The sequence below is a fragment of the Antechinus flavipes genome, chromosome 4 (genome assembly GCF_016432865.1).
Source record: "Antechinus flavipes isolate AdamAnt ecotype Samford, QLD, Australia chromosome 4, AdamAnt_v2, whole genome shotgun sequence".
Taxonomy (NCBI): domain Eukaryota; kingdom Metazoa; phylum Chordata; class Mammalia; order Dasyuromorphia; family Dasyuridae; genus Antechinus; species Antechinus flavipes.
Window position 1 is genome coordinate 43,307,408 of NC_067401.1, and position 25,362 is coordinate 43,332,769.

At 39.4% G+C, this 25,362-nt stretch overlaps 1 protein-coding gene across 1 annotated transcript in view; it reads right to left on the reverse strand.

Annotated features, from left to right (window-relative positions):
* Nucleotides 1-363: 363 nt before the first annotated feature.
* PHGDH (phosphoglycerate dehydrogenase) overlaps nt 364-25,362 on the reverse strand; it is a 35,212-nt gene continuing 10,213 nt past the window's right edge. The window contains exons 3-12 of the mRNA XM_051992882.1: nt 23,899-23,964; nt 23,018-23,072; nt 22,817-22,915; nt 9,495-9,627; nt 8,570-8,718; nt 7,402-7,554; nt 5,229-5,361; nt 2,965-3,095; nt 1,763-2,000; nt 364-672 (exon numbers count right to left, since the gene is read on the reverse strand). Coding sequence (XP_051848842.1) covers nt 518-672; nt 1,763-2,000; nt 2,965-3,095; nt 5,229-5,361; nt 7,402-7,554; nt 8,570-8,718; nt 9,495-9,627; nt 22,817-22,915; nt 23,018-23,072; nt 23,899-23,964 — 1,312 coding nt within the window. The 3' untranslated portion in view covers nt 364-517. The remainder of the gene's footprint in view (nt 673-1,762; nt 2,001-2,964; nt 3,096-5,228; nt 5,362-7,401; nt 7,555-8,569; nt 8,719-9,494; nt 9,628-22,816; nt 22,916-23,017; nt 23,073-23,898; nt 23,965-25,362) is intronic.

Here is a 25,362-nt window from a genome sequence, read left to right on the forward strand (position 1 = left end):
CTGATTCTTAAGCTCACATTCACACAATGAAGTTTACGCTATTTAAGAAAAAAAAGTACTGGGATCTATGAACTTATTTTCTTGATATTTTGATATCCAGATTTCAACATAATGGGTTTCCTTTATAATCCAATGTATTTTATGTCTTTAAAAATGTTGAGAAGTGGATCCATGGGTGCTCCCTGATTATTAAAAGGGTCCATAGTACAGAAAAGTTAAACATTCTGGTTTTAGAAAGACTGGCAGTGGGAACACTACTTACTGGGGATCCAGGTTTACCACATACAATAAAGTCTCTAGTTACTTGCCTCTATCCAACCCCAATGCTCTGCGATGGCTTTGCAAGGATAGAAGGACGCTGGATTAATTTTTGGTGTTTCTTTATTAAATGGTTATTTGCAAACTACAGTAAGGATGACATTCTGGAATAGGAACGGTGACAGAAGCCACTGCTGAAACATCAGGGCTCTCTTCTCGCTAGGTTTGCTTCAGAAGGCCCTGGAAGGGATGAGCAGGTTTAAAAGTTGAACTGGAAAGCCTCTGTCACGTACTGCTTCATTGCATCCAGGTTTGGCAGTGGGGAAGAGAGACTCATGACGTGCCATGATTCCCCATCCAATGCCCCTGAGGTCTGGTAGGACAGCAGTCTTGCCCCTGACTTTGCCAGGAGACCTGGGAAAAGAAAGGAAAAACCCGAATTTGTCTGAGGAGGTTGGACTCATCTAAGTTCTTCGCTTTAGAGACCAAATATACAACCTTTTTCCACAGGTAAAACTGAGGAAAATGAGACAGACAGCAGGTTTGTAACTCGACCAGAACCAAATAGCTAGCAACTGTCTGGAGTAGGATTTGAATTTAATCTGTTGACACTAAATCTGGAGCATTATGCACTGGGCTAAGTCCATCACCCCATGATTCTGTCACTGAGGGGATATGGAGGGAGGCTAGGTTCCCAAACTTATTAGTGACATTAGATTCTATAGTCTAGAGGGGTCCCCATAAGAGTATAAGGTGAAGACTGGAAGTCTGTGGTAACTTTGGGCTCCATCTCCAAGAAGGTCGGTGTGGGGTTTGGTCTATGAGGTCCTTGCCACTTCATCAATCACCAGGATTGAGTTTCCAAGTTGGAAGTCCTAGATTACAGGGGTTCTCAAACTTTTTAAATAGGGGGCCAGTTCACTGTCTCTCAGACTGTTGGAGGGCTGGACTAGAGTAAAAACAAAAACTTTGTTTTGTGGGCCTTTAATAAAGAAACTTCATAGCCCTGAGCGAGGGGATAAACGTCCTCAGCTGCTGCATCTGGCCTGGGCTGTAGTTTGAAGACCCTTATCCTAGAAGGAAGGTATGGAGGTACTCATCCTAGAAAGGCTGCCATGGGCAAATTTTACTTGATGTCTCTGGCCCAAAAAAGGGGGTTCTGTCTTTGGCTCTAAAATTTAGCCTTCATTTGGCTCAGGAAGCTCATTCATGGCCTCCCCAAAGTTACAACTCTGCAGTGTCTGTCACTTGCTTCATCGGTCCCGTCCCACGTGAGCAGCCCCATTGGGGACAGCTCAGGATCTTTCAGAGGATGCTCAGGGTTCAGCTGACGACCTCTGGGTGTCAGGATGGAGATGCCCTGAAGCAAAGATGCTGGAGGAGATGGGAGACCCCCAGGCCCCTTGGGCAGACACACAAACTCCAGGGAAGGCCCTTTCCACCTCCCTGGGCGATTGTGATAGCCTAGGGACTGTTGGGCCCTGGAGGGCAGTATCACTCTTACCAATCATGGTGGGCAGCAGTTCTGGGTCAGCGGACCCGGCCCTGTAGAACAGCAGGGGGACACCCCGGCGGAGAGGCACTTCTGGCCTGAAGACAGCGCCATTGAGCTCTTGCAGGACCGGAGTAGTGCCCTGGACTAAACCCACTGCTCTGTAAGGGGCTCCTGCCAGGGAGACGGTCAGCAGGCTGTCCCCGAGGCTCTGATCCAGGGGAGAGGCTGGATTATGTGTGGCAGTGACCTGGAGGCAAGAGGCAGCAAGAGGTAGAAAGTCAGCCCTTCTGGATACTGTCTTAATGTCCATCTACAAGTCCAAACATACACACCTTAAATACGGACCCTCCAAAATGCATCTTGGAACCTGGCTCCTCCAAACGAGGTTTCCATTAAAATTTTAACTATCGGCTCCCAACCAATTCTCCAGCATGCCTCTGGTTACGTATTAAAGACCGGCAGCTTAGGTGGCAAAGTGGGCATAATAGGTCCATAGGAAGAATGATTGCATCTAATTCCCAGGGTTGTTGTAAGGATCAAATGAGGCAACATGTATAAAGTGATTTGTGAAACCTTAAAAGTTATTTCCATTGTTATTATATCCACTGATTCTCAGTTTCTTAAATATCCTTAGTTCTTTCAACTAATCTTTGTATGGCATAATTTCAGTCCCTTAATCATCCTGATGTCCGATCAATAGAGACATTTCATAGGACAATAAATTAGTTGTAAGAGACCTTATAGAATCAATCTTCTCATAGGTGAGGAAGGTGAAGCACCAAGAAATTATCACTTGCTCAGTCAGAGCTAGTAACTTTTGAGACAGGATTTGAATCCATATTTTACTGATTCCAAGTAGAGCAACCGTTTGTACCAAACTGCCTCTTTGCTAGCGTCCCTTCCCAAATCCCTCTGGAAGCAGAAACATCCTTGGGATGTGGGGTTAGGTAGATCAGGGCAAGTCACATCATGAACAACACCCCCTTCCTTTTAATTCCTGTGCAATTCCCCTTCAAAATTACTTTTAATGTTTGTGTAAACCCAATTTAACCTGTGTAAAATTTTGAGGAAAAATATTTTAGGGAAGAAAGGAGGTAGGGAGTCCCAAAGCACAGATGTGGTCTCTCAGATTTGGAGGAAGATGATAGAAAAGGGACAGACAGAAGGAGAGAAACACCCGCTGGACAGGAGAGCCCGGAGCCAGGACGTACACTGAGCCCAGCCTCTTGCATCCGGAGCTTGGCGTTCACCAAGTTGACTTCTGCCTGGCTGGCTGCTTCCTTCAGTAGCCCCACGATGACCGCAGGACTCAGAGAGTTCCCTGCGTTCTTCAGAGATGAACCTGGACACAGAGGGAAGGTCAGTACAAGGTATGTCTGGATGGCGTGTTACTTTGTTGGAGAGCGCCCAAGAGATGCGCTCTCACACTCAGAGGTGGAGAAATACGGCAGCAGACCATGCTGTCATTTTTTTTGGTCCTCCTTCCCTCCTGTCATCCCTGGACAAAAGCACAAATCTTGGTCCGGACCACAAACTCATTATCTTCCAGCTCCATCCTCCAAACGTCCTCTGAGAATGATCAGAACTGCTTTAACTATTTTTGGCCACTCTCACAAATGGCTCAGGGGCTGCTCAGCCAAGGATAGAAGCAGAGTGAAGAATAATGATTGGATCCAGCAAGTAACAAGAGCTCTGGATCTTGCAGAAGGTCCTTCACTATGCAAAGCTAGGAATCGGGTATTTAATCGGGGAATCGCATTGCTATCTTCAAACATTTGAAATATTGCTAAGAGAAAAAGACTTGGACTTATTCTGTGTAGTTCCAGGGCAGAGCTAGGACCAGAAATGGAAATCACAGGGAGGCAGATTTTGACTCATTCCCAGAACTTCCTAACAATTTCAATTGTCTAAAAGTAGAATGTACTGCCATAGAACTGGATGACAATGTTATTGTTCAATTGTTTTTTCTTTTTTTAATCGCATCTGACTTTGTGACCCCACTGAGAGCTTTCTTGGCAATAACATTGGAGTAGTTTGCCATTTCCTTCTCCAGTGGATAGAATAAGAAGCCTGGAGTTAGGAGCACATCTTCCTGGGTTTGAATCTGGACTCAGACCAGAGTGTGACCCTGGGTAGTCCCTTAACCCTGTCTGCCTCAGTTTCCTAATCTGTCAAATGCGCTGAAGAAGAATTTCATTATATAATATTAAATATACTGACATTTATGTATATTATAATAATTATAATTATATTATAACAACAAATAATTATAATATTAAATATACTGATATAATATAATATACATGATACTCAATGGGGATGTCAATGATGACTTGGTTATTGTTTCAGCTACGTATCTATCCTCGGCTAGTCTACAAAAATCTACAATCACAACCCCCTTGTATAGTATCATCCAGCCTATGCTAATAAGAACTCACCACCGATTCTGCTTTTGGACAACCTGAACTGTCAGAACACCTTCCTTCCTTTGGGCCAAAATCTGTCTCCCTATAACTTTTATCACTGGTCCTAGTCTCTAGAGCAGTGGTTCTCAAACTTTTGTTTTCAGTATCTTTATCCTATTAAAAATTATTGAGCATCTCTCCAAAGAGTTTTTGTTTATCTGGATTATATTTATAGACATTTGCCATATTGGAAATAACTAATTTTGAATTTGTAGATCCTCTAAAAGGGTTTCAGAGACCATACTTTGAAAACTGCTCTAGAGCTTCACAGAACAAATCTAATCTTCATTCCTTCAGCTGTGAGAAACCAAGTAAGATATTCTCACTAAAATTTCCTTTCATCTAGATTGAATTACTATTATTAGTAGTAACAACAATAAAATCAGCAATAATATAAGTAATAATAAAATATCTCAAGCTTTCAAAACTATTCCTAAATATGGTTTTCAAATACCAATTTTTCCTGGTCATTGCTTTCTAGATATATTTCAGTGCTTCAATCTCCTCCAAATATTTCTGATGTGTTCTGATCAGTCCAAGGCCAGGGGGATTTTACCTCTTTTGCTTTATAAAATTGACTTTTATCAATGTGGTTTAGGATTTCAAGACTTTACACTCATACCTGTTAAACTGCATTCTCATTAATTTTAGCCTTTCTTTCCAGCCTGGCTGAGAGAACTGGAACCACAAAAGATTTACCCATTTCTCCTTAATGTCACAAGCAAGTCTGATAGGCAAGGCTATATACACACTTTTGACCAAGCCACTGAGGAATATGCTGAATAGTAAGAGCCACAGACAAAATGCTTATTACATTGCCTTAGAGATGTCATTCAAAATTGGTACCCTGTTTAAAGATGCAAGAACCATTTTCTAAATAAAAGAGTCACGTATTTGTTTTGGAAGCTAGAATTTACATGAGAAGCTTTTCGTGGCAGGCTAATTTCCCATCCCACTCCCTTTATCACCCCTCAGTTCTTTTACTGAGACAAAGTAAAATCTGGGCTCACCCTGTGTCACTACTTGGACGGACCCTCTGGGTGATCCAGCCCAGGCGCGGATCAGTGCGCCCAGAGCTTCTGCCAAACCAATCCAGGGCTTGGTGCTGGGGGAGAAGGCGCTGGTGAGAGCCTGGGCATTCACCTGCAAGAAGAGGGAAGGCTGATTAAGGACAGGACCAGCCCAGTCCAGCTCAGAAATCAGGACCAAACTCCTTCCTTTTATTTTTCCCTCTTTGCAATTTCCTTTGGGGCCAAGAAAACACAATCTCTCTTCTATTTGAGTCCCTCAAAGAGCTGGGCAGTTATGAGCCAACCCAAGAATTCTCTTCTCCTTACTTCACTTAAGCTGGGAGCAGGGTGTCTGCTCGGATCTGGATCAGCTTCAGAGTGCAAATTTATGCTATTTCTGACCTGTTCTGATCTGTGTCTCCTTGGGCAACTTAGTGCCCCAGCCCACCTTGGGCTTATCGTGTTAGTGAGAAATTTAGTTCAGATGCCTGATTGTGATTGCCCACTGAAGTTTCTAACTCCTGAACTGCCAGCCCCTCAGCCTCTTAAAGGAGAGAGGATTCTAGACAGCATTTCTGGTCTCATTTTTTTTTTCAAAATGGTGGGTTTGTGTGTATTAACGCTATATGGTCATGTAGCAGAGAAATGGGATAAAAAATCACTTACCTAGGAGAATCAATCAATCAATATTTATTAAGCACTTTCTATGTTCAGGAACGAGAGCATGATAGCTACTTTTACCTAATTGAAGGCTTGGGGTGTGAAAGAAATTTGTCCTACTTGGATAGAGAAGGTAGAACTCTAGCAGGTAGAGGTTGAAAAGCAGATTTAGGTTCTCTATAAGAAAAAGCTTTCTAAGAATTCATTTTCTGAAAGTAGAATAAGTTTCCTCGGAGGTAGCTGTTCCCCTTCCACTGCAGGGCTTCCCCCAGAGACTGGCTGACATTACCCCCAGTCAGTAATATTGGAGAGGGGATCTTGGATCAAACACAAGTTGGATTGGGAGCCTAACTTACTACATTCAGTGATTTTGCCCGAGACCACCAAGTTTCCTCATGGAAAGCTTGATGATGGAGGGGGTACTTGAGCCAGGCTTTCAAAGATGGGTGGGATTTTAGGAGACTAAATGTTGAGTTGGGGTGGAGGAGCTCAAACAGGGAAAACAATCCAAAGTAGGGATGAAAGATCGTGTTTTGAGGAAATGAAGGAGTACCATTATTGCTCCAACAAAAGTCAGCCCTGGGGCAGATTAGAGAAAAAAAAAATAACTAAGAGGGCTTTAAGTGGTGGACTAGGAAGCCTTTGAAGGGGAGAAGCACCGTAAAAATCAATGTTTAATTGGCGGTGGAGTGCAGGCCACATTAAAGTGGGAGGCAGGTAGCCTAGTTAATGCTCATTACAAAAAAAATTTTTTTCTGAGGCCATTGGGGTTAAGTAATGTTCATTATCATTGATAAGAGGCCGGACGAGGAAACGTGATGGTGGGACTTGAAAGGATGGAGGAAACCCCACAACTCCACAACTGACTGACTCCTGTGTTCTTGCACTGCCAGGGATGATGTACGAGCCGGGGCGTCTGAGGGAGTATAGAGATAGTCGGGAGAGGGGCGGTTGGCAAGCAGGGGAGAGAAAATTATCTTTAATAGCATCGGAGAGAGGCCATAGATGGCATCCTGGACCCTGGGTCTCTTGCTTTGGAGGGAGGCTCACTTAGCCAGTGGCTGGTAAGTTGGGGGGGGGTCTCTAACACCCCCAGCCTCCTTCCCAGGGCACGGCATCTCCCTGATCTGCAGCCACCAGCTTTTAATCACACAAAAGTCACCCAAGCAACGGGCTTCTGGCAGAGCATCGGGGGGGATACCCTGGGAAACGGCACCCCCTCTGCGCCTAGGATACAATGTAGCAGGGCTGTCTTTCACTGCTTCCTTCCCTCCCTCTCCCACCCACATCAAGCCCACAGTCCTTGGCCCAGACCCACGAAGGGGACAGACTGCCCAGAGTGCGGGGAGGGAGACGTGTCTCATTTATCCAAATCCCCAGCCCGGGCGCTGGTCCCAGTTCCTCCGCCCCCTCTCTCCTCCCTCTGCTGCTTCCCAGCCCGGGGCCCTTTGTTCTCCCCCCTTTTCATTCCCTCCCCTCCCCTCTCCATTTCCCCGGCCAAGGGCGTACTTACAACCCCAGACAAAGACTTTCCCTTCACCATGTCCACAAACTGAACGGCGATCTCCTCCCCGCAGCGGCTCTGGGCTTCCCTGGTGCTGGCGCCCAAGTGGGGGCAGCTGATGACATTCTCGTGGTTCACCAGGGCCAGGTCTCGGGGGGGCTCCTGCAGGAAAAGCACGGCTAAGGATCAAATAGGAACCCACATGCAAACCATAAAGTGATCAGTTAATGAAACCGAACTCCGAGAAAAGGGTCTGGTCCGATGCATTCAGTGCCTGACTGAATTATGAAAATAAAATGAGATGAGTAGGAAGCAGGGAGACAGAGCAGTCAGACACTCTCCTGAGTATGGACCCAACCAGATTAAAATGTAGTTGGGATGTATTTGACAAAAACAAATAAAATACAACAGAACACAGAGAATGTTACTGGATGGCTTTCTAAGTCCATCCCGCTTTCTATTGGAGTTTGATATCAATGCTCTAAAGCAGAGGTTCTCAAATTTTTGTTTTCAGTATCTTTATCCTATCAAAAATGATTGAGGATCTCTCAAAGCGTTTTTGTTTATCTGGGTTATATTTATAGACATTTACCCTATTGGAAATAAAAACTATTTTTGAATTTGTAGACCCTCTAAAAGGGTTTCAGAGACCCCCAGGATTCTCTAGACCATACTTTGAGAACCATTGCTTTAAAGGGAGGGTGGCCCTGATTAGGGATCGGGGTAATTTGGCCCTTTCTCTATAACTTATAATATTAGAGAATTTCCTAGAGCAGGTTAAGTGATTTGTGCAGACTAGTTTGTGTCAGAAGGAAGACGTGAACCCAGGTTCCAGGCTAGCCAGCAATCTCTTCACTCTACTAAGTTGTCTCTCATTTTGCTTCTGGGTTACTCAGTTGGTCTGAAGGTCAATATACCCAAAGGAGCTACTCAACAGAAAACAGGGAAATCCCCCAAAGACCTGTCCCCAGTTTGAGTCTGGGGGAGCAAGAATGGAGAAGGGAGGATGACTCATTTTCTCTTGTGTTGGATCAATAGACACCCCAGTTCTCACATCCCCCTTGAGCTTTCCTTAAGATTCTGGTCCTTGCAGTGCAGAAGCACATTTGTGAAGGCTCCAGTGACAAAACCAGGGTTCCGTTCACTGTTTGGATTCCTCACTCGGCTCGACACTTACTTCTGTGAACACATCCAGGGCAGCCCCGCCACACTGTCCCGACTGCAGGGCCCGCAGCAGGGCTCCCTCATCCACGATCCCTCCGCGGGCACAGTTCACCACACGGACCCCCTTCTTGCACTGGGCAAAGGTGTTGTCATTCAGCAAACCTGGATGAGAGGAAGAAGGAGTTTTCCTAGGAGCCAGGCTGCCTTCCCCATCCCACCAGGGACCCCTCTGATTCCTCAGCTCTCTTAACTAGGGAAATGGTTCCATTCCCCTGCTAAAGAGGCAATTTCTGACTGCCCTCATCACCTCACATTCAAGCCACCGAAATATCGTGACCCATCCTCCATTCATAATCATCTTATAATCATTCATAATCAAGTACGGATCTGACCGTGCTACCAGCCTACTTAATAAAGCTCCAGTGATCCCCAGTGACCTGCAGGACCAAATTTAAAATCTTCTATTGGCATTCAAAGCCCTTTATAACCTGCTTTTCAGACTTCTGATACCTTATCTACCTTCCATTCTGTAATCCAAAGATTTCTTTGGTTTTGTTCTTCTCTGCATGATACTCTAATCTCCTAACTCTGGACATCTGCCTTAAATATTCTCCCTCAAGTCCCCTTTAAGTCCCAGTTAAACTCCTACCTTCCATAGGAAACCTTTCCCATTCTGCTTCAACAGCTACTTCTTTCCTTCTGTTGATTATCTGCAATTTATACATTCTATATCTTGTTTATGCAAAGCTGTTTGCATACTTCTTTTCTATTAGACTATTAGGTCCTTAAGAACAGGAACTTTACATATTTATATCTTTAGCACAGTCCCTGACATATAGGAAGTATTTAATAAGTATTTACTGATTGGCTGACCAGTGCAATCATCTGGTCTTCTGGAGCCTGTGTCCAGTCCAAGACAGGAAGACTGGACAACTTACCTGTTGTTGAAGGCAGAAGAGGTGTGTGGACAGTGATGAAGTCACAGATGGGCCATATCTGCGCCAGGGGCAGCTGCTTAACGCCAAAGGATGCTGAAACCTCTGGAGGGATGATGGGATCATATCCCACTGTCTGATGATGGAAAGAGAAGTGAAGGGTAAAGAAGGGGAGGAAGGAGAGCATAGAAAGGGATAGAAGTAAAAGAGAAGAAAAGAGAAAAAATGAAGGAATGAAAAATAGGAAGATGAAAGAAAAGGGAGGGATGGAAAAGAGGAAGAAAGGAGACAGGAAGAAAGAGAAAAGGGGGAAGAAGAGGAGAAAGAGAAACAGAGAGGAGAAAGAGAAAGAAAATTGAGTAATATAGGATCAAATTAACACAATTCCTGTAATAAAATTATGGCTACCCAATATGAACCTTGAATGGAAACAATGTTCTCAAAAGATTATTTAGGAAAAAGAGAAAGGAAATTGGACTGTTTTTGGAAGGAACAACTAAATTAAATGTTAGCTGTTTCAAAATTAGGAAGACCTGAATAGGTTAAAAAAAAGAAAGAAGATTGAAGAAAGGAAGAAATTGGGCCAGAGTAGGAGCTGATAAGAGGAGGAGGAAAGGGTTGCTCTTAGGAGGAGGCTGAGTACTTATGATTTCAGAAGCATACAGAATGTTCCTTGTTCCCTGCAAGGCCAGAAGCAGGGCCGTAATTTTGCTGACACTTACAGTTCCTTTGTTCTTTTATCTCATAATAAGTAATGAGGATGAAAATGCAAATTAGCCTGGAGGAAAGGGGGGCTGATATGGATTAGATCTGTAATTTCATTGATAAATGGGATTCCCACTTGAGGACATTCCCTGTACAATTCAGGTGAACACCTTTTCTGTAATATAGTCTTTGGAAATTTGCCTAGAGTATGTCTTTTTCCTCTTTTTTCCTCTTTTCACCTGAGAAATGTTTATGCAACCCCAGGTATAATAGGTATATAAAATGGGTAAACAAACTAAACATTTATTGATAATATATTTTAAAGAAATTTATTTTAAAACAATTCTTTGGTACACATATGATTTATTAAAGATGAAAGAAAATTTGCATATTAATGAAATGAATGTTTATTTTTACAAAAAGAAATAAATCTTGATAGAATTATCTGATATCTTTTACTGTTGCCAAATTTTCACCACCTCCCACATTCAGTTACGGGTCCCCATATGGGATCATGACTCACTGATGGGGAAATGGGAAGGGATGTCATAGGATCATAGATTTAGAGCTAATGGGGAATTTAGCACCATGTAGTCCAACTCTTTATTTGACAAATCAAAAAACTGAAACTCTGGGAACCTGTGACTTGCTAAAGATCCAAAGAGAATAAATATAAGAGTGGTTGTAGGGCTTGAAATACAATCCTCTTTCTACTATATTATGTGCAATCATTCTTATCTTTATCATCTTGTTCTTCTCATTTTTTCAATGAGCTTCAGATAGAAAAATTCTTGGGACAAACTGTTTTAATTCCTTTATGATCAATAATTTACATATATTACAAAGGTGGATAAAAAGCTGCTTCTTTTATTGAACAAAAATATTAGAGTAAAAGCTCATCCTCGGCAAATTCCCGGACAGCATCCTTATAACAGCTCCTATAATAGGAGGATCTGCTTCCCCAGTGATTGATTTATTTGAAAGCACTGTATTTCATGAAGCTTGGAGACTTTGAATACTTGGGATGCTGAAGTCTACTCAAAACATTGTTCTTCAGTTTTTGGAAATTAATATTATGTCTGTGCAATTATTAGGGGCAACAGTTCAATTTGGGAAAATGGTCTGGTTCCAGAGCAGTTTATTCCAAGACAGGATCCTTCCATGTATAAATCTGTAGAATGGGTATATGTACTTTGTTGTCTATCGGTCCATGAAACATAACAAGCTCCCCATGCATCCTTCTGCCAGCCAATGAGGTGCTAAAGTTGGCTGGGTATGTGACAGCATTACATTTATTAGAGATACTACTACTTCTTTTGTTACAATTCAGTCATTTTTTTCATGGCTAGATATTTTGTAACCCCTTGGGGGGTTTCCTTGGCAGAGACCCCAGAGTGGTTTGCCATTTCCTTCTCCAGTTCATTTGACAGATGAGGAAACTGAGGCAGACATCATGAAGTGACTTGCCCAGCTACTAAGTGTCTCTGAGGCTGAGTTTAATTCAGGAAGAGGAATCTTCCTGACTCCAGACTCAGGACTCCATCACTAGAAGTCCTTGCAATGTAAATTAACATTGTCCTATGTTCAGCATCCTTAAAGATAAAGCTTCTGTAGTTTCCATTAGTGGCTGCAGCACCTTCATGAATGCACCAACATCTGTCTGACTTGGTCATTTATCTTTGTCAATATATTTTTGGTGGAGAATATACAGATGTCACCCACGGAGCCCCTTTTGAGTCTGCTTTCCATCCCATTCATTTTAAAGGATCCTTCAGGAGGTAAGCAGCTTATGGATAAGAAAGGTGGATACTTTTTACCAGCATTGACTATTACTCAGCAAAATAGAAATCTGCAATTAAGCAGATGATTAACAAAATATTTACTATTATTTTAAAAGTTGATATAATTTGTGAGGAAGTAATAGGCACTTCAAGGGATCATGAAACTATACATTTAAATGTTAAAGGATCTTCGAAGTAATTATTCCCTTCTCCCCTTTACAAATGAGTAAATTGAGGCTCAGAGTGATTTCATAGGTTCATAGGTTTAGAGCTGAATGGTATTTTTGAGGCCATCTAGACTGGCTCTGTCATTTTACATGAAAGGAAACTGAGGTTCAAAGATGTTAAGGGACTTGTGTAAGATGACATAGGTTACATAAAATTTGGCTAAACACCAAATCCAAAGCTCTTTCTTCTGCTCTTCTCCCAATGATCCTGCTCTGAGTATTTTTGTACATGTGTTTTGTTCTGTCAATAATTCTTAGGCTAGAAACCCAACAGTAGCTTTTTTGAATCAGAATATGAACAATTTAGTGATTTTTTTCCTTGCATAATTGAAAGAGACTTTAAAAGGAAGCCAAAGCTCTTTCTCCTGCTCTTCTCCCAATGATCCTGCTCTGAGTATTTTTGCACATATACTTGTTTTTGGTCAGTAACTCCTAGGGTAGAAACCCAACAATAGCCCCTCTGAATCAGAATATGAACAATTTAGTGATTTTTTTCCTTGCATAATTGAAAGGAGGGACTTTAAAAGGAAACCAATGCATGAAACAGAGATTGCACTGTGAGATCTGACACAGGAGGAATTTGATGGACTTGCTCATGCTAAGAAAGGATTATCCTGAGAGGATGTGCTAGAGAAGCTGCTTTGAATATTTAGTAATTAGATTTAAATGAGATATTAGTGCTCTTTCTCTGAGGATGAGGAGGGCAAAAGACCAGAAAGTCATTTTTCCTGAATTAAATTAGTTTTGGGGGCTCCAGTCTTTCAGGAGAAGCTACAGTGAATAAGAATAGGAGTTTGTGTCTCTTCCTGCAAATATTTGGTCCAAGGCCAATGGCACCTGGAATGCCTTTCCATCAGCAGGGAGCATGGTACCTCAGGAATGTGCTGGACAGCTCTGTAACTAGACTCTGATTGGAGAAGAGATAGGCCCCAGGTGGACAGACTATGACTCAGGATGATGGGTGTCTTACCCATTCTCCAACTGTTCTCATATTCCTCAGGCGTGAATTGTTGTTTTTCGATTTGTTTCAGTCATATCTCACTCTCCCTGACTCCACTGGGGAGTTTTCTTGGTGGAGATACTTAAATGCTTTTCCATTTCCTTCACCAATCATTTGACAGATGAGGAAACTAAGGCAGACAGAGTGAAGTGACTTGCCCAGGAGTACACAGCTATAACTGTCTAATGCCAGATTTGAACTTAGGAAAATGAGATTTCCTAATTCTGGGTTGGCACTCTATCCATCAGACCATCTGTCCATGCACCGGTACACAGAGACATAGTTATAAGAGCATTGTAGGGTTACAGAACCTTAATTTACTTATAGTCTGTACTCAGAATCCTTTTTTTATGTATTAATAAGGTTTATTGATTTTCCCCCAATTCTGCCTGTTTTTTTCATTACAAGAATTTTTTTAAACCTGGACAAATTAGGTTTTTTTATATAGGAAATATATTAATTAAAACTTTTTCTTTTCTTTTTTTGTCATTGCAAATTTTTTTTTATTTTGGGAGGTATTTTTTTATTAAAGCTTTTTATTTTCAAAGAATATGCATGGATGATTTTCAACATATACCCCTGCAAAATCTGTGTTCCAAATTATTTCTCTCCCTTCCCTTCATCTCCTTCCCTAGACGGCAAGTAATCCAATATAGGGTAAATATGTTTAATTCTTCTATACATATTTCTATAATTATCATGCTTGTGCTCAGAATCCTTTGAGGGATCTTTATTATCTATCAAATAAAGTTCAGACCTCTCACTCTAGCTTTTGAATCTCTCCACTATCTGGGAAGACCCTGTCTTTTTAGTCTTAACTCACACTATTCTTCCCTTCCCTGTAATCCAAATAACTCATCTGGATTACCCAATTGCTTGTATAGTGTACACATTCAATTTTACATCTGTTTCTTCTCACCTTTTCCTTCATGTCTTTCTTTATGCTGTTCCCTATCTTAGGATACCTTCCATCTCTCCTGTCTCCCCACCCCATGCTATTCAGCGTTGTTCATAATTTACATTCTTCCAGTGAATTCTTCGTTCATCTATTACTAGCTAGTATTGATACAGCACCTATTGTGTGCTAGGTAATCTGCTAAGCACTTCATCAATATTATCTCATTTGATCCTCACAAAAACTTAAGATGGAAGTGATTTAAGACCCTTTTTTAGAGATGAAGACAAACAAAAGTGGGTGTTATTAAGCATCTGAAGTTGATTTAATCTCTCAAATCATCCTGGTTTTAGAATCAGTGCTGTATCTATTATACAATCTAGCTGCCTAATTGGAAATGCCCTCCTAAAATGACTTAAGAAAGCATTTACTTAGTACCTTATCTATGCACTAATTATGACTATATATTATTATAATTTTATATTATATCTATTTGATACAGTATACTCTATGAGGACAGATATTATATTTTGAATAAATAAAAAATCCTATCTATTAGGTGCCTAATGTGTGCAAAGCAACATTCTTTATCTTAATTTAACATAAATTTATTATTATTATTATTAAATTATGGTATCCCATTCTCTAGGAGCTTATGTTCAAGTAGCTTAGCACCTGATATGGGACGCTATCCAAAGCAGATTCTTACTAGGCATTTGTTGAATGAAGGAAGGGATAATACACTTCCCAAAAGCCCCTTTGAGCATTCATCCTATGACTTTATCCTATTTCCTTATGATGAGTGGAGACAAAGGGCAGATATTTCTAGGAGCCCTGGAATTGAAGAAAATCATTGTTCTCAGGACAGATATCAGAGATCATGTGAGTGTTAGTGATTGTATCAGACTGATTCCAAATATAGTTCTTACCCTCATAGAATAGTATTTACTGGGGGAAAATTACACTTGTATTGATCATGATGGTACAAAATAATATATGATTATAATCAATACATAGATGAGGTACAAATTAAATGCTTTCTGAGGTTATTTGGAGTCCAGCACCTATGATATTAGCAAACATATCATACTAAGCAAAGCAGGCCATCAATACCTGAAAATCCAGTTATTCCTTCTCATAGTTGGACAAGGGCTAAATGTATCAACGACAGAGAAGGGACAGGTAAAGTTTTCAAATCAGTCTGGAAAATCTAGGGCCGACCGAGAAATAAGGAAGAAAAAAGCATTCGACTTAGATTGCAGAGAGAGACGGACCGGCCCCGTAAAGACCATCCTAGGGCTTACGGAGCCAGCTGACTCTTTGCCAAAAACATAGAAAGTCAGCCCAGAAAACATTCTCGATCGCCGAGTCTCAAGGAAGGATATTACAAACCCTCTCTGTTTGCAGAGTAATCAGCCAGCCAACACAATGACACAGTTCATTTCAAGCTCTGGGGGAGGAATGAAGAGGAGGCTCTGTGTGAGTGTCAGGGAGTGGACAATGAGAGCCATGATTCCTGCCCAAATGCCCTTGAGATCAGAGCTGTATTCCCAGGCCAATTTTATAGAAGGCGTCAAAAATAGTAAGAATACTGATAGCAGGGAGAACTCGGCCAAATGAAATTTCAGGCAGTGAATGTTGGTGGTAAATTGCAAGCTATATATATCACAAAATAAGTGATATATATTTTCTAAAATGAAAATTTCATTTTTCTTCTTTTTTAAAAAAAATATTTAGACTTAAAGCAGAAGTTCTGTGTGTTTCCTAGAAAAAAAGGAATCACAGTCTTCACTACAAATAACACCTCATTGGGGGCTGATATTGTACTAACTAGGACCTTTTCTCTGCCCCTGATTACCTTAAGTAAACTACACTTTCAGTCTCTGCCTGAGGTACTAGATGAGGGCAAGGGCACCAAACGATATATGTTCCCACTTAAGCTTGAATCTCTTAAGTTATTTTTTTTTGCTCTGTATTAATTAAATTTTTTATTTTCATCAGAAAAGTTTGTGTTTATAAGGTTGGCATTTACTTATATATTTCCTAGCATATGGTCAATATTTGCCATAAACAGATGAGCATTAGTTTGCATCTGGATTTCATCTTCAGCTCTTGACTCTTTTGCTGCCTTTACTCCACCTCCTGTCCCACCTTATACCTGGACTAATGCAATAGTTTGCGGGGGCTTTCCCTGACTAGTCTTTCCCTATAACAGTCCATCCACTCGGCTGCCATATTTATCTTCCAAAAGCACAAATCTGATGTTAACTCCTTACTCAAACTCCAGTGGCTCCTTGTCACCTTGAAGCTCAAATTTAAAACCCTCTATTTGATATTCAAGCCCTTCCCCATCCATCCTTCCCTTATATGACTCCTACCCTTTTCCCCTCCAAACCCATCAAACTTTGAGAGCCAATGACACTGACTTCCTTGATGTTTTTCTCACCAGACACTCCATTTAATGCTTTTGAGCATTTTCACTGACTTCATCTCATTTCTGGAATTCTCTCTTGCCTGTTCTCTGGCTTTCCTGGTTTCCTTCAAGTTCTACATAAAAGCCCATTTTCTATGAAATGCCTTTCCTGATTTCCTTTAATATTATTTTCTTCCCCCTGAGATTACTCTAATTTATCCTTTCCAAATTGTGTTGGTACATAGTTGTTTGTAAGCTGTTTCTCCCATTAGATTCTCCTTTCTTGCCTTTCTATCCCAGTGATTACACAATCCCTGGAACATGATAGGTACTTATTGGCTGATTGTTTCCATTCATTACATTAACGGCCAGAGATCTATCACATCTAACTTTTCTAACACCTACTCAGGTCTTTAACATCTTTTTTGTTTATATTTTATTAGATTTACCTAGTTCTGAAACACACACACATAATTGATATTATTCCATTATGTAGCCATTTTTCATCCATTATTTAAGCATATGTATCTATAGTAATTGTCTATTTTTTCATTGTTGCCTTGATATTGATTGCCACCTTTTTAAAAAATACACTTGAGGCACAATAAATTCTGTTTCAAAAACCTCTAACCTTAACTTGCTGTGAATCTTTAAGTTTTATCTGTTTCTTTTAAAATATTGCCCAATTCTGTTTCTAATCCATTTTACTACTATTTTCCATTTTACATGTTAATTCATACCATTTACATTCATGGCTATGATTATTAATTGTGTCTTTCCCTTTTTCATAACTTTTTCTACTTTTTTTCCTCCTCTGTAACTCTTTCACCCCTTCTTATCAAGAAGAAGATGGAGAAAGAAAAGAAAAGTGATCAACACTGAGAAACTACACTGGACCCTTTTCCTATCCCAAATCATGTTCACTGGCTTTTTATTTTTTATTTCATTTTAATTCCATTTGTCATACACCTCCTGAAGTTGATTTTGCTCTCTTCAAACCTTCTCCTGGTCCATCCTGTTAAATTTAATATATTTCCACACCAAAGTTTTTTTGCACATGTTCAACCTTTCCTTCACAAAATACTGAAATTTATGCGGTCTGTTCCTTCTCCCTCCTTCTATCACCTATTTTTCTCTTTTCTCCTATGTTTACATTTTAAAGATTCTACCCAGCTCTGGCTCTTTCACTGGGAATATTTGAAATTTTTGTGAATTCTCATAAAGGTAATTTTTTCCTTCTATAAATTATAGTCAGTTTTGCAGGATAAATTGCTCTTCCTTATAAACCTCCTTTTTGGAATACTACATTTTAAAAGTTTCTCTCACTCTCACTTTAAAAATGATTGTTACATCTGGTGTTCTTTTCTATCTCTGAAGGAGTGTTTGTGCAAAATCTGGGCTTTTGTGCCTTAATTTCATCTGCAAGTTTGACTCCTCTCAAATAGTAATAAAATGGCATCAATCCAAGTATCCCATTCAAGATCTGTCTCACTAAGCCTCTTATCTCTCACAGAGACACAGAAGGGTTCTCCAAGACCCAAAAGATAAAACTGGAAAGGGCAAGCTGATAAAAAAGGACATTGCTGAGAAATATCATCCCATTTTTATAAGAAATCCCAGATCAAATAGAAAAGGCTGTAACTCACCCACGTTGGTCTGTTAACTGATAGAAGGGCAGAGCTTGCTGTTCCTCCAGTTACTGTGATCCCGAGACCACAGTGTATTATTCAACATAGTTTGTCCTATAGAGAAACTTCAAGTGGGAGGATTTCTGTTCATCCCAAGGAGAGATGAAATAATTCAGTGAGGAAACCATGAAACATTCAGAGGGACTGAAAAATCCTAAAGCCTCAACTGACTCACCCTGCAGAGTAACAGTGGGGGGCACTTCAGAATAAGCCCTCCTTTAAAAGAAATAGTCAGGGCTATATGAGTCCAGGTATCTGTCTCTTTAGAGCTTCTCTGGCTCCCTTTCGGATTCAAATACCCTTGGGAAAGACCATGTCTTAATCCACAGCTAATGCCTTAATTATTAAACATAATAATAAACTGTTGTTGGAGTTGTGAACTTATTCAATAATTCTGGAAAGTAACTTGGAATTATGCAAAAAAGTGACTTAAAATGAATAAATTCTTTGTCTCAGAGACCCTTATTTTGGGCACATTGTCCCAAGAGATTAAAGACAGAAAGACAAATGCTATTTTTGTTTTTCTTCCCGGGTTATTTCTACCTTCTGAATCCAATTCTCCCTGTGCAACAAGAGAACTGTTCAGTTCTGTACACATATATTGTATCTAGGATATACTGTAACCTATTTAACATGTATAGGACTGCTGCCATCTGGGGGAGGGGAAAAATCAGAACAGAAGAGAGTGCAAGGGATAATGTTGTGAAAAATTACCCAAGCATGGGTTCTGTCAATAAAAAATTATTTAAAAAAGAAAAGAAAGACAAATGCTACATATAAATAAATATTCAAGCAGCATTGGGTGGGGGGTAGTAGAGAAAAACTAGAAATAAAATAAGTGGTTATTGGTTGGAGAATGGCTGAAAAAAATCCTGTGGTATATGAAGATAACAGAGTATTTTATTGTAAGAATGTAAAAAATGAGGGTGGCTGGGTGGTAGAGTGGATAGAACATTGACTCTGGAGTCAAGAGGATCTGAGTTCAAATCCAGCATCAAACATGTGATACTTATCAGCTGTATGACATTGGGCAACTCACTTAATCCTAATTGCCTTGCAAAGGAAGGAAGGAAGGAAGAAAGAAAGAAAGAAAGAAAGAAAGAAAGAAAGAAAGAAAGCAAGCAAGCAAGCAAGCAAGCGGGGGAGGAAGGAAGGAAGAAAGAAAAAAACAAAGAAAGAAAAGGAATATAGGAAATGAGCAATATGAGGAAATTAGAGAAACTGGAAGAAGTAAATAGAACTAGGAAAATAATATGATAAATGACTCACAAGGAAAACAGAAAGACCAATGAAATAAAACTATTTAATCTTGGTTCTCTCTCTTAGGTAAACAAATGTACTTTTCTCCTTTTCTGGAGATGGAAGATAGTGAGTGAACAACACTGATATGATAGTAGATGAAGTTCATGTGGCAGTTATTTTTCTTGAATTGTTTTTTTTTAAACTTTGTTAATAAGGGTGGGCAGACCTTGGTCTTAGACCTTACTCATCCCTATGCACTGTGCCTCATTGCTGCTCCTTGAACAAGACACTCCATCTCTTGAGTTTGAGTATTTTTCACTGGTTGTGATCCATACCTTAAATATTCTCCCACCTCCTCATCTGTAGAACTTCTACTTTCACGGCAAATCCCCATTAAAATTCCATTTTCTAGAGAAAGTCCTTCCTGATCCCCCTTTCCTCTGTTTGATTCCCTCCAATATATCCTGTATTTTTTTTATTTTATATAGTCATCTAAACATTGTCTCCTCCACATCTGCATTTGCTCCTCAATGCAGAGAAAAAGAACCATTAACTAATAGAATACTTTTCTTCTGCTGACCTTTGTCCATGAATGTTTGTTTTCAGGGTCCCTGTGGCTTTGGGTAATTTCCCAAATACATTGCTAGGATCATATCAGCCTTCTGTTCAAAAATCTTCACTGACTCCCCTATCACTCATCAAATAAACCCTCTGCAATCTGGATTCAACCTATTTACCCAGCTGTATTTCATATTATCCCTCTTTATTCTCATATATGATACTCTTTCATGAACGAGCATTTTCACTGCTGTCCCTTATACATCAGGCATTCAAGTCTCAACTAAAGTCACTCAATTTTTCCAAGAAGTCTTTCCTTAATCTAGTACCTTCCCTCGGAGATTATCCCCAATTTATTCTGTCTATATCATGTTTATGTAAAAGGGTTTGCATATTGTCTCCTTCACCAGCTCTATCTATCTAGCTGCCTCAGTATCCCCCATATTTTTCCTAGGATTTCCTGAATTTGTATTCACCCCATTTTTTTCTATCTCCAAAGTTCATCCCAATATTTGGAACATAAGAGACACATAATACATGTTTATTGACTGACTAATAGGAGGTAATCAATAAACATTTATTGATTGAATTTAAATTGTTTCATGCTCTATGGTAACCATGGAGCTTTTAAACTGTTGTCCCAGAAGAAGAATCATAAAATGTTAGAGAAAGTCTCATCATCTAGACTAGGGAGAAAAAAATTTAACAAATGGAAGCCAAGCTAGAGGTAACCCTAATTTAGCAACTCTCTGGAGTTGACATTTCCAGCTGGATTCTGAGGCTGTTCTTGGGGCAAGGAATCAACAGCAGTGGATGTGTTATCCATGATGGTCTGATAATCTGTCCAAATATTGTTCCTTTCAACGAGCCTTGTTTGTTTGCACAAATATGGTAAAAGTCCAAAATCACATACAACAGGGTCATCTGATTTCTGCTGCAGTTCACCTGCTACCTCTGTTCTTTGAGGAATACTCCATTTGTGCTATCTTTTTATTTTCAGTGTTTTCTTGATACTCTCATATTTGTATATTTTTCTTTTAATTTTTTAGTATTTTATTTTTCCCCAGTTATGTGTAAAAACAATTTTTAACTTTTGTTTTAAATTTTTTTCCTCTTTTACTTTTTTAATTACACCTTTTTATTTTCAATATATATTTTTCAATTTATATATATACATAATATATATAACTATTTAATATGATGTGATATATTATATATTTCAATATGCATTTTAAAACATTACTGTCATTTCCCACTGATTCCTGTCTCATTTACCTAACCAGTTCTGGTAATAAAGTACAATTAAGTCAAACAGAGCAATACATTGACTATGTCTAATCATTTAGGTATCATTCTCTTTAAGGAGAGGGAGTGTTTTTTAGTTTAAAAATAAAAAAAGCCCCAACCAAAATGTTGTTTTTCTAATAAGAAGGAATCAGCTAAAACACTTAGGAACTAGAAAGACATATTAAATAAGACATTTAGAAAACATTTCAAATGGCCAAGCATAACTTCATCTTTTTGTTGTTGTTGTTCCTATACATCCTTACAAGTAGGCAGGAGGAGGAACAGCATTCATCATAGTCACAGATCACTTACAGAAAATTGGGTATTTTTTCATTTAAAAGGAAAAATTTATTTTTCTTCTAAAACCTAAATGAAGACATAGATCTAAAACTAGGAGGGATCTCAGGAACATTTAATTGGATTTTAATGAGAAATTGAGTTTAAGTGAGTTTTCCCTGGTTTTCCAGGTAGCAAATCCTTAACTTAAGATTTAGGACTCTCTACTACACCACAGAAGAAACTAGTAGGGGCAGGGCTGAGGGATCAACCAGCCCTTATCTCAGCAAGTGCATGGAAAGATAAGTAAGGTTTTGTTGTAATAATGCAATCTTAAAAATATAATAAATGTTGACTAGTCAGTCTGGAAAAAAAAAGATAAGGGAGATTGACAAAACTGTGTTTGGAAACTGGAAGGAGGGTCTCTTTATCTATGACCCAAAGAAACACTGGTGGTCAGAGTCATAGGATTTGGAAAATGATTCAGAGATGATTGTTCTTGTTCAGTGGTGTCCAAGAACCATGACCTCATTTGGGGTTTTCTTGGCAAAGATATTGGAATGGTTTGCCATTTCTTTCTCCAGCTCATTTTACAGATGAGGAAACTGAGATAAATAAGGTAAAGTGACTTCATACAACTAATAAGTATCTGAGGCTAGATTTGAACTCATGAAGGGGAATCTTCCTATCTCTAAGCCCAACACTATGGTACCATCTGGGGGCTCCTCAGAGTGGAAAGCCATAAATCTCAAAGGGAGGGCTTAAGTATTGAGGGGAATGGGGGGAAATCTCCTTCAGAAGGTGAAAGTTGAGCCAAATCTTGAAGCAAGACAGAAAGGAGGCAGAAGGGAGGAGGAAGGACATTCTAAACTGAGGAGACAAGTCAGTGAAAAAGCATGGAGCGAGGAGAGGTAACAGAACATCGAGAAGGTATTCTGTTATTGGAAATGGTGAGAAACTGGAGCATCTTCATATGTTGAAGGATGGTTTGTAGCAAGCCCTAGTGGAGTCATTATAGAGCATCATATATAGATAGGTCCCCACTTTTGTGCATGTGTACCAAAGTGAGCACTTTTTGAGATTATCTCATAGCACCTGAGAAAATACCACACAGTCATCTGGAAAGAAAGAACCCAATCAAGAATAAGTTCTTTACAGCTGCTTGGAAGTGACTATGGCATTATTTTTTTAGTGACTTTTTCTGAAAGTGACTGCAGGGATCACTTGATGAAGATGGGCTCCTTGCTCCTTACCTTCATCCCAAAAGACTGCATCCTGGTGGCCACTTCTCTCCCGATTCTCCCCAGTCCTAGAATTCCCAGTGTTTTCCCATGCAGCTCGGTCCCCATGAACTACAAGAGAACAGATAGAAGGTATGAACATTAAGTGAACTCCCCCCAAAAGCTCTGATGATTATATGGGAAAAAGGGAAAGAAATAATGACAGTTATTCACCTTCTTTCGTTCCCATTTTCCATTCTTCATGGAAGCTGCAGCTTGGGGGATTTGCCTAGAAAAAGAGAATTAGACACGATCTCCATCATCCTAGATAGGACACGTACTCTGGACTTGAATAATCACGGTCTTTCTTATCATCATCTTAACTATAGAAATAGCAAAAGTTCAATTCTAGGAATCTATAGGATGGCTAAGAGCAGGGACATAGCCTCTCAAGTTCTTGGGGGCATCTTAGATTTACTGTTAGAAATACTGAGGAAATTCCTGGGGAATATACTTGAAGATGAGTTTAAATTTTATATTTCAATCCCTAGATGAGAGGCAAGGGGCCCATTAACTAGCTATAGATCATAAAATCATGAGTTTAGAGCTGAAAAGGTCCTTCCCTCAGAGACCAGCTAGTCCAACCTCTTCATTTTAGAGATGAAGAAACTGAGTTAGCAGTAATTATATGATTTGCCTAAAGTTAAACAGCGAGTAAGCTGCAGAAGGCAAATTTTGAATTCACACTGAGATTTTAGCAAAATAATTTTTTTAATCTCTCATTCTATTCTTGTAAAAAATTCTGAGATGCAGGTGCTAAATGATAGTACAGGTTAGGAGATGAGAAGCTACAGACTGTATATTGAATATACAGACTTTAAAGGAATTGCTTAAAAGTTTAATAATACCTCCAAAGGAGGCTTTCCCTGGAATATCATCTGCTTAGCCATGAGCTATTTAACAATTTCTCTTTTAATTAATTTGGATAGTATCAAAATGGCATAATAAACAATCTAAGAGTCACTGCTTTAGAATATCTTAGGGTTCTGAATGTTACTGAACTGTTGGTATTGGATTAATAGGTGCATGGGACTACAAAGAAACCATAAACTTACCTGGCTAGGCTCATGATCATCCCACAGGTGAGTTCAGCAGCACTGAGACTGTTCCCATTAGGAGTGCTGAAAGTCAAAGCAAAGAAAAATTCATCAGTGGAACTAGTGAGTTGTACCAGTTGTTCCCACTCAAAGAAGAATTTTAATAATTTCAATCAAATTTCAGTATCTCATTCTGGGTTCTCTTTCCTGAATTATTTCTTATCAATTCTCATAGCTATTTTTTTTGTCAGATACTTCGTCTCAGAGTTTAACAGATCAATAAATTTATATAGTCTTAACTAATTAGGTCTTTAAGGTTTGCAGAACAACTACCCCCCCATTTTTTTTTAAAAATTTTTTTTCTCTAGAACTTCATTTCCCTCTTATGTGAAAAAAGACTATTCTCTCAATATGTGCATAAAAAGTGCTGAAAGTCAAAGCAAAGAAAAATTCATCAGTGGAACTAGTGAGTTGTACCAGTTGTTCCCACTCAAAGCAGAATGTTAATAATTTCAATCAAATTTCAGTATCTCATTCTGGGTTCTCTTTCCTGCATTATTTCTTATCAATTCTCATAATGTTATTTTTTGTCAGATACTTCGTCTCAGAATTTAATAAATCAATAAATTTATATAGTTTTAACTAATTAGGACTTTAAGGTTTGCAGAGCAACTCCGTCTCCCCCCCAATTTTTTTTAAACAAAATTTTTCCTCTTAAACTTCATTTCCCCGTTATGTGAAAAAAGACTATTCTCTCAATATGTGTATGTGTCTTGCCAGACACCTTTGCATAAGTAAAGTGATTTACAAATCTTAAAAATCCTAATTAATTAGTTTCGGACTAATTTGGAATTCTTTGAACCCAAGACCACTGAGAGCTTAGATCATGGTAGAGTATATAAAACTTCTCCAGAGATAGGGAAACATATACAAACACGCTTATAAAGACAAACAAGGAAGGTGAATAAATAACAATAAATCCCATAGAGCCTTTTTTCTCGCTTCTTCAAGGACAATCAGATCTGCAAAAGTAATGTAGGGAACCAGCCTTTAAACAGCACTCTTCAAATACATTGATTGCCGATATCTCTAGCATGATAAAGAGGAATATTGGCAGGAGTCTTTGCCTTCCTGATTGCAGTAACTCGGTAATAGAGAGTGTTCTTATTGCTCTTTATTTACATCCGACATAGAATTGGTCAAGTAAACACTATTCTGTAAATGAAGACTGGAAGGGTTATCTCAAGGAAAATAGCATTCCCAAAGGCACAGAGGAAAGAATAGAAATGTGCGCTGATGGCGAGTGGAATGACAATGCAGCAAAACTGATTCCAAGGGAATCATGGGATTCTGGCATCCCTTATTCTCAATTTTTGTGTGTCTTGACAGATGATATTGCATAGTTCTATAATTAGGACTATATATATATATATGTATATATATATATATACACACACACACACACACACACAAAAAAAAACT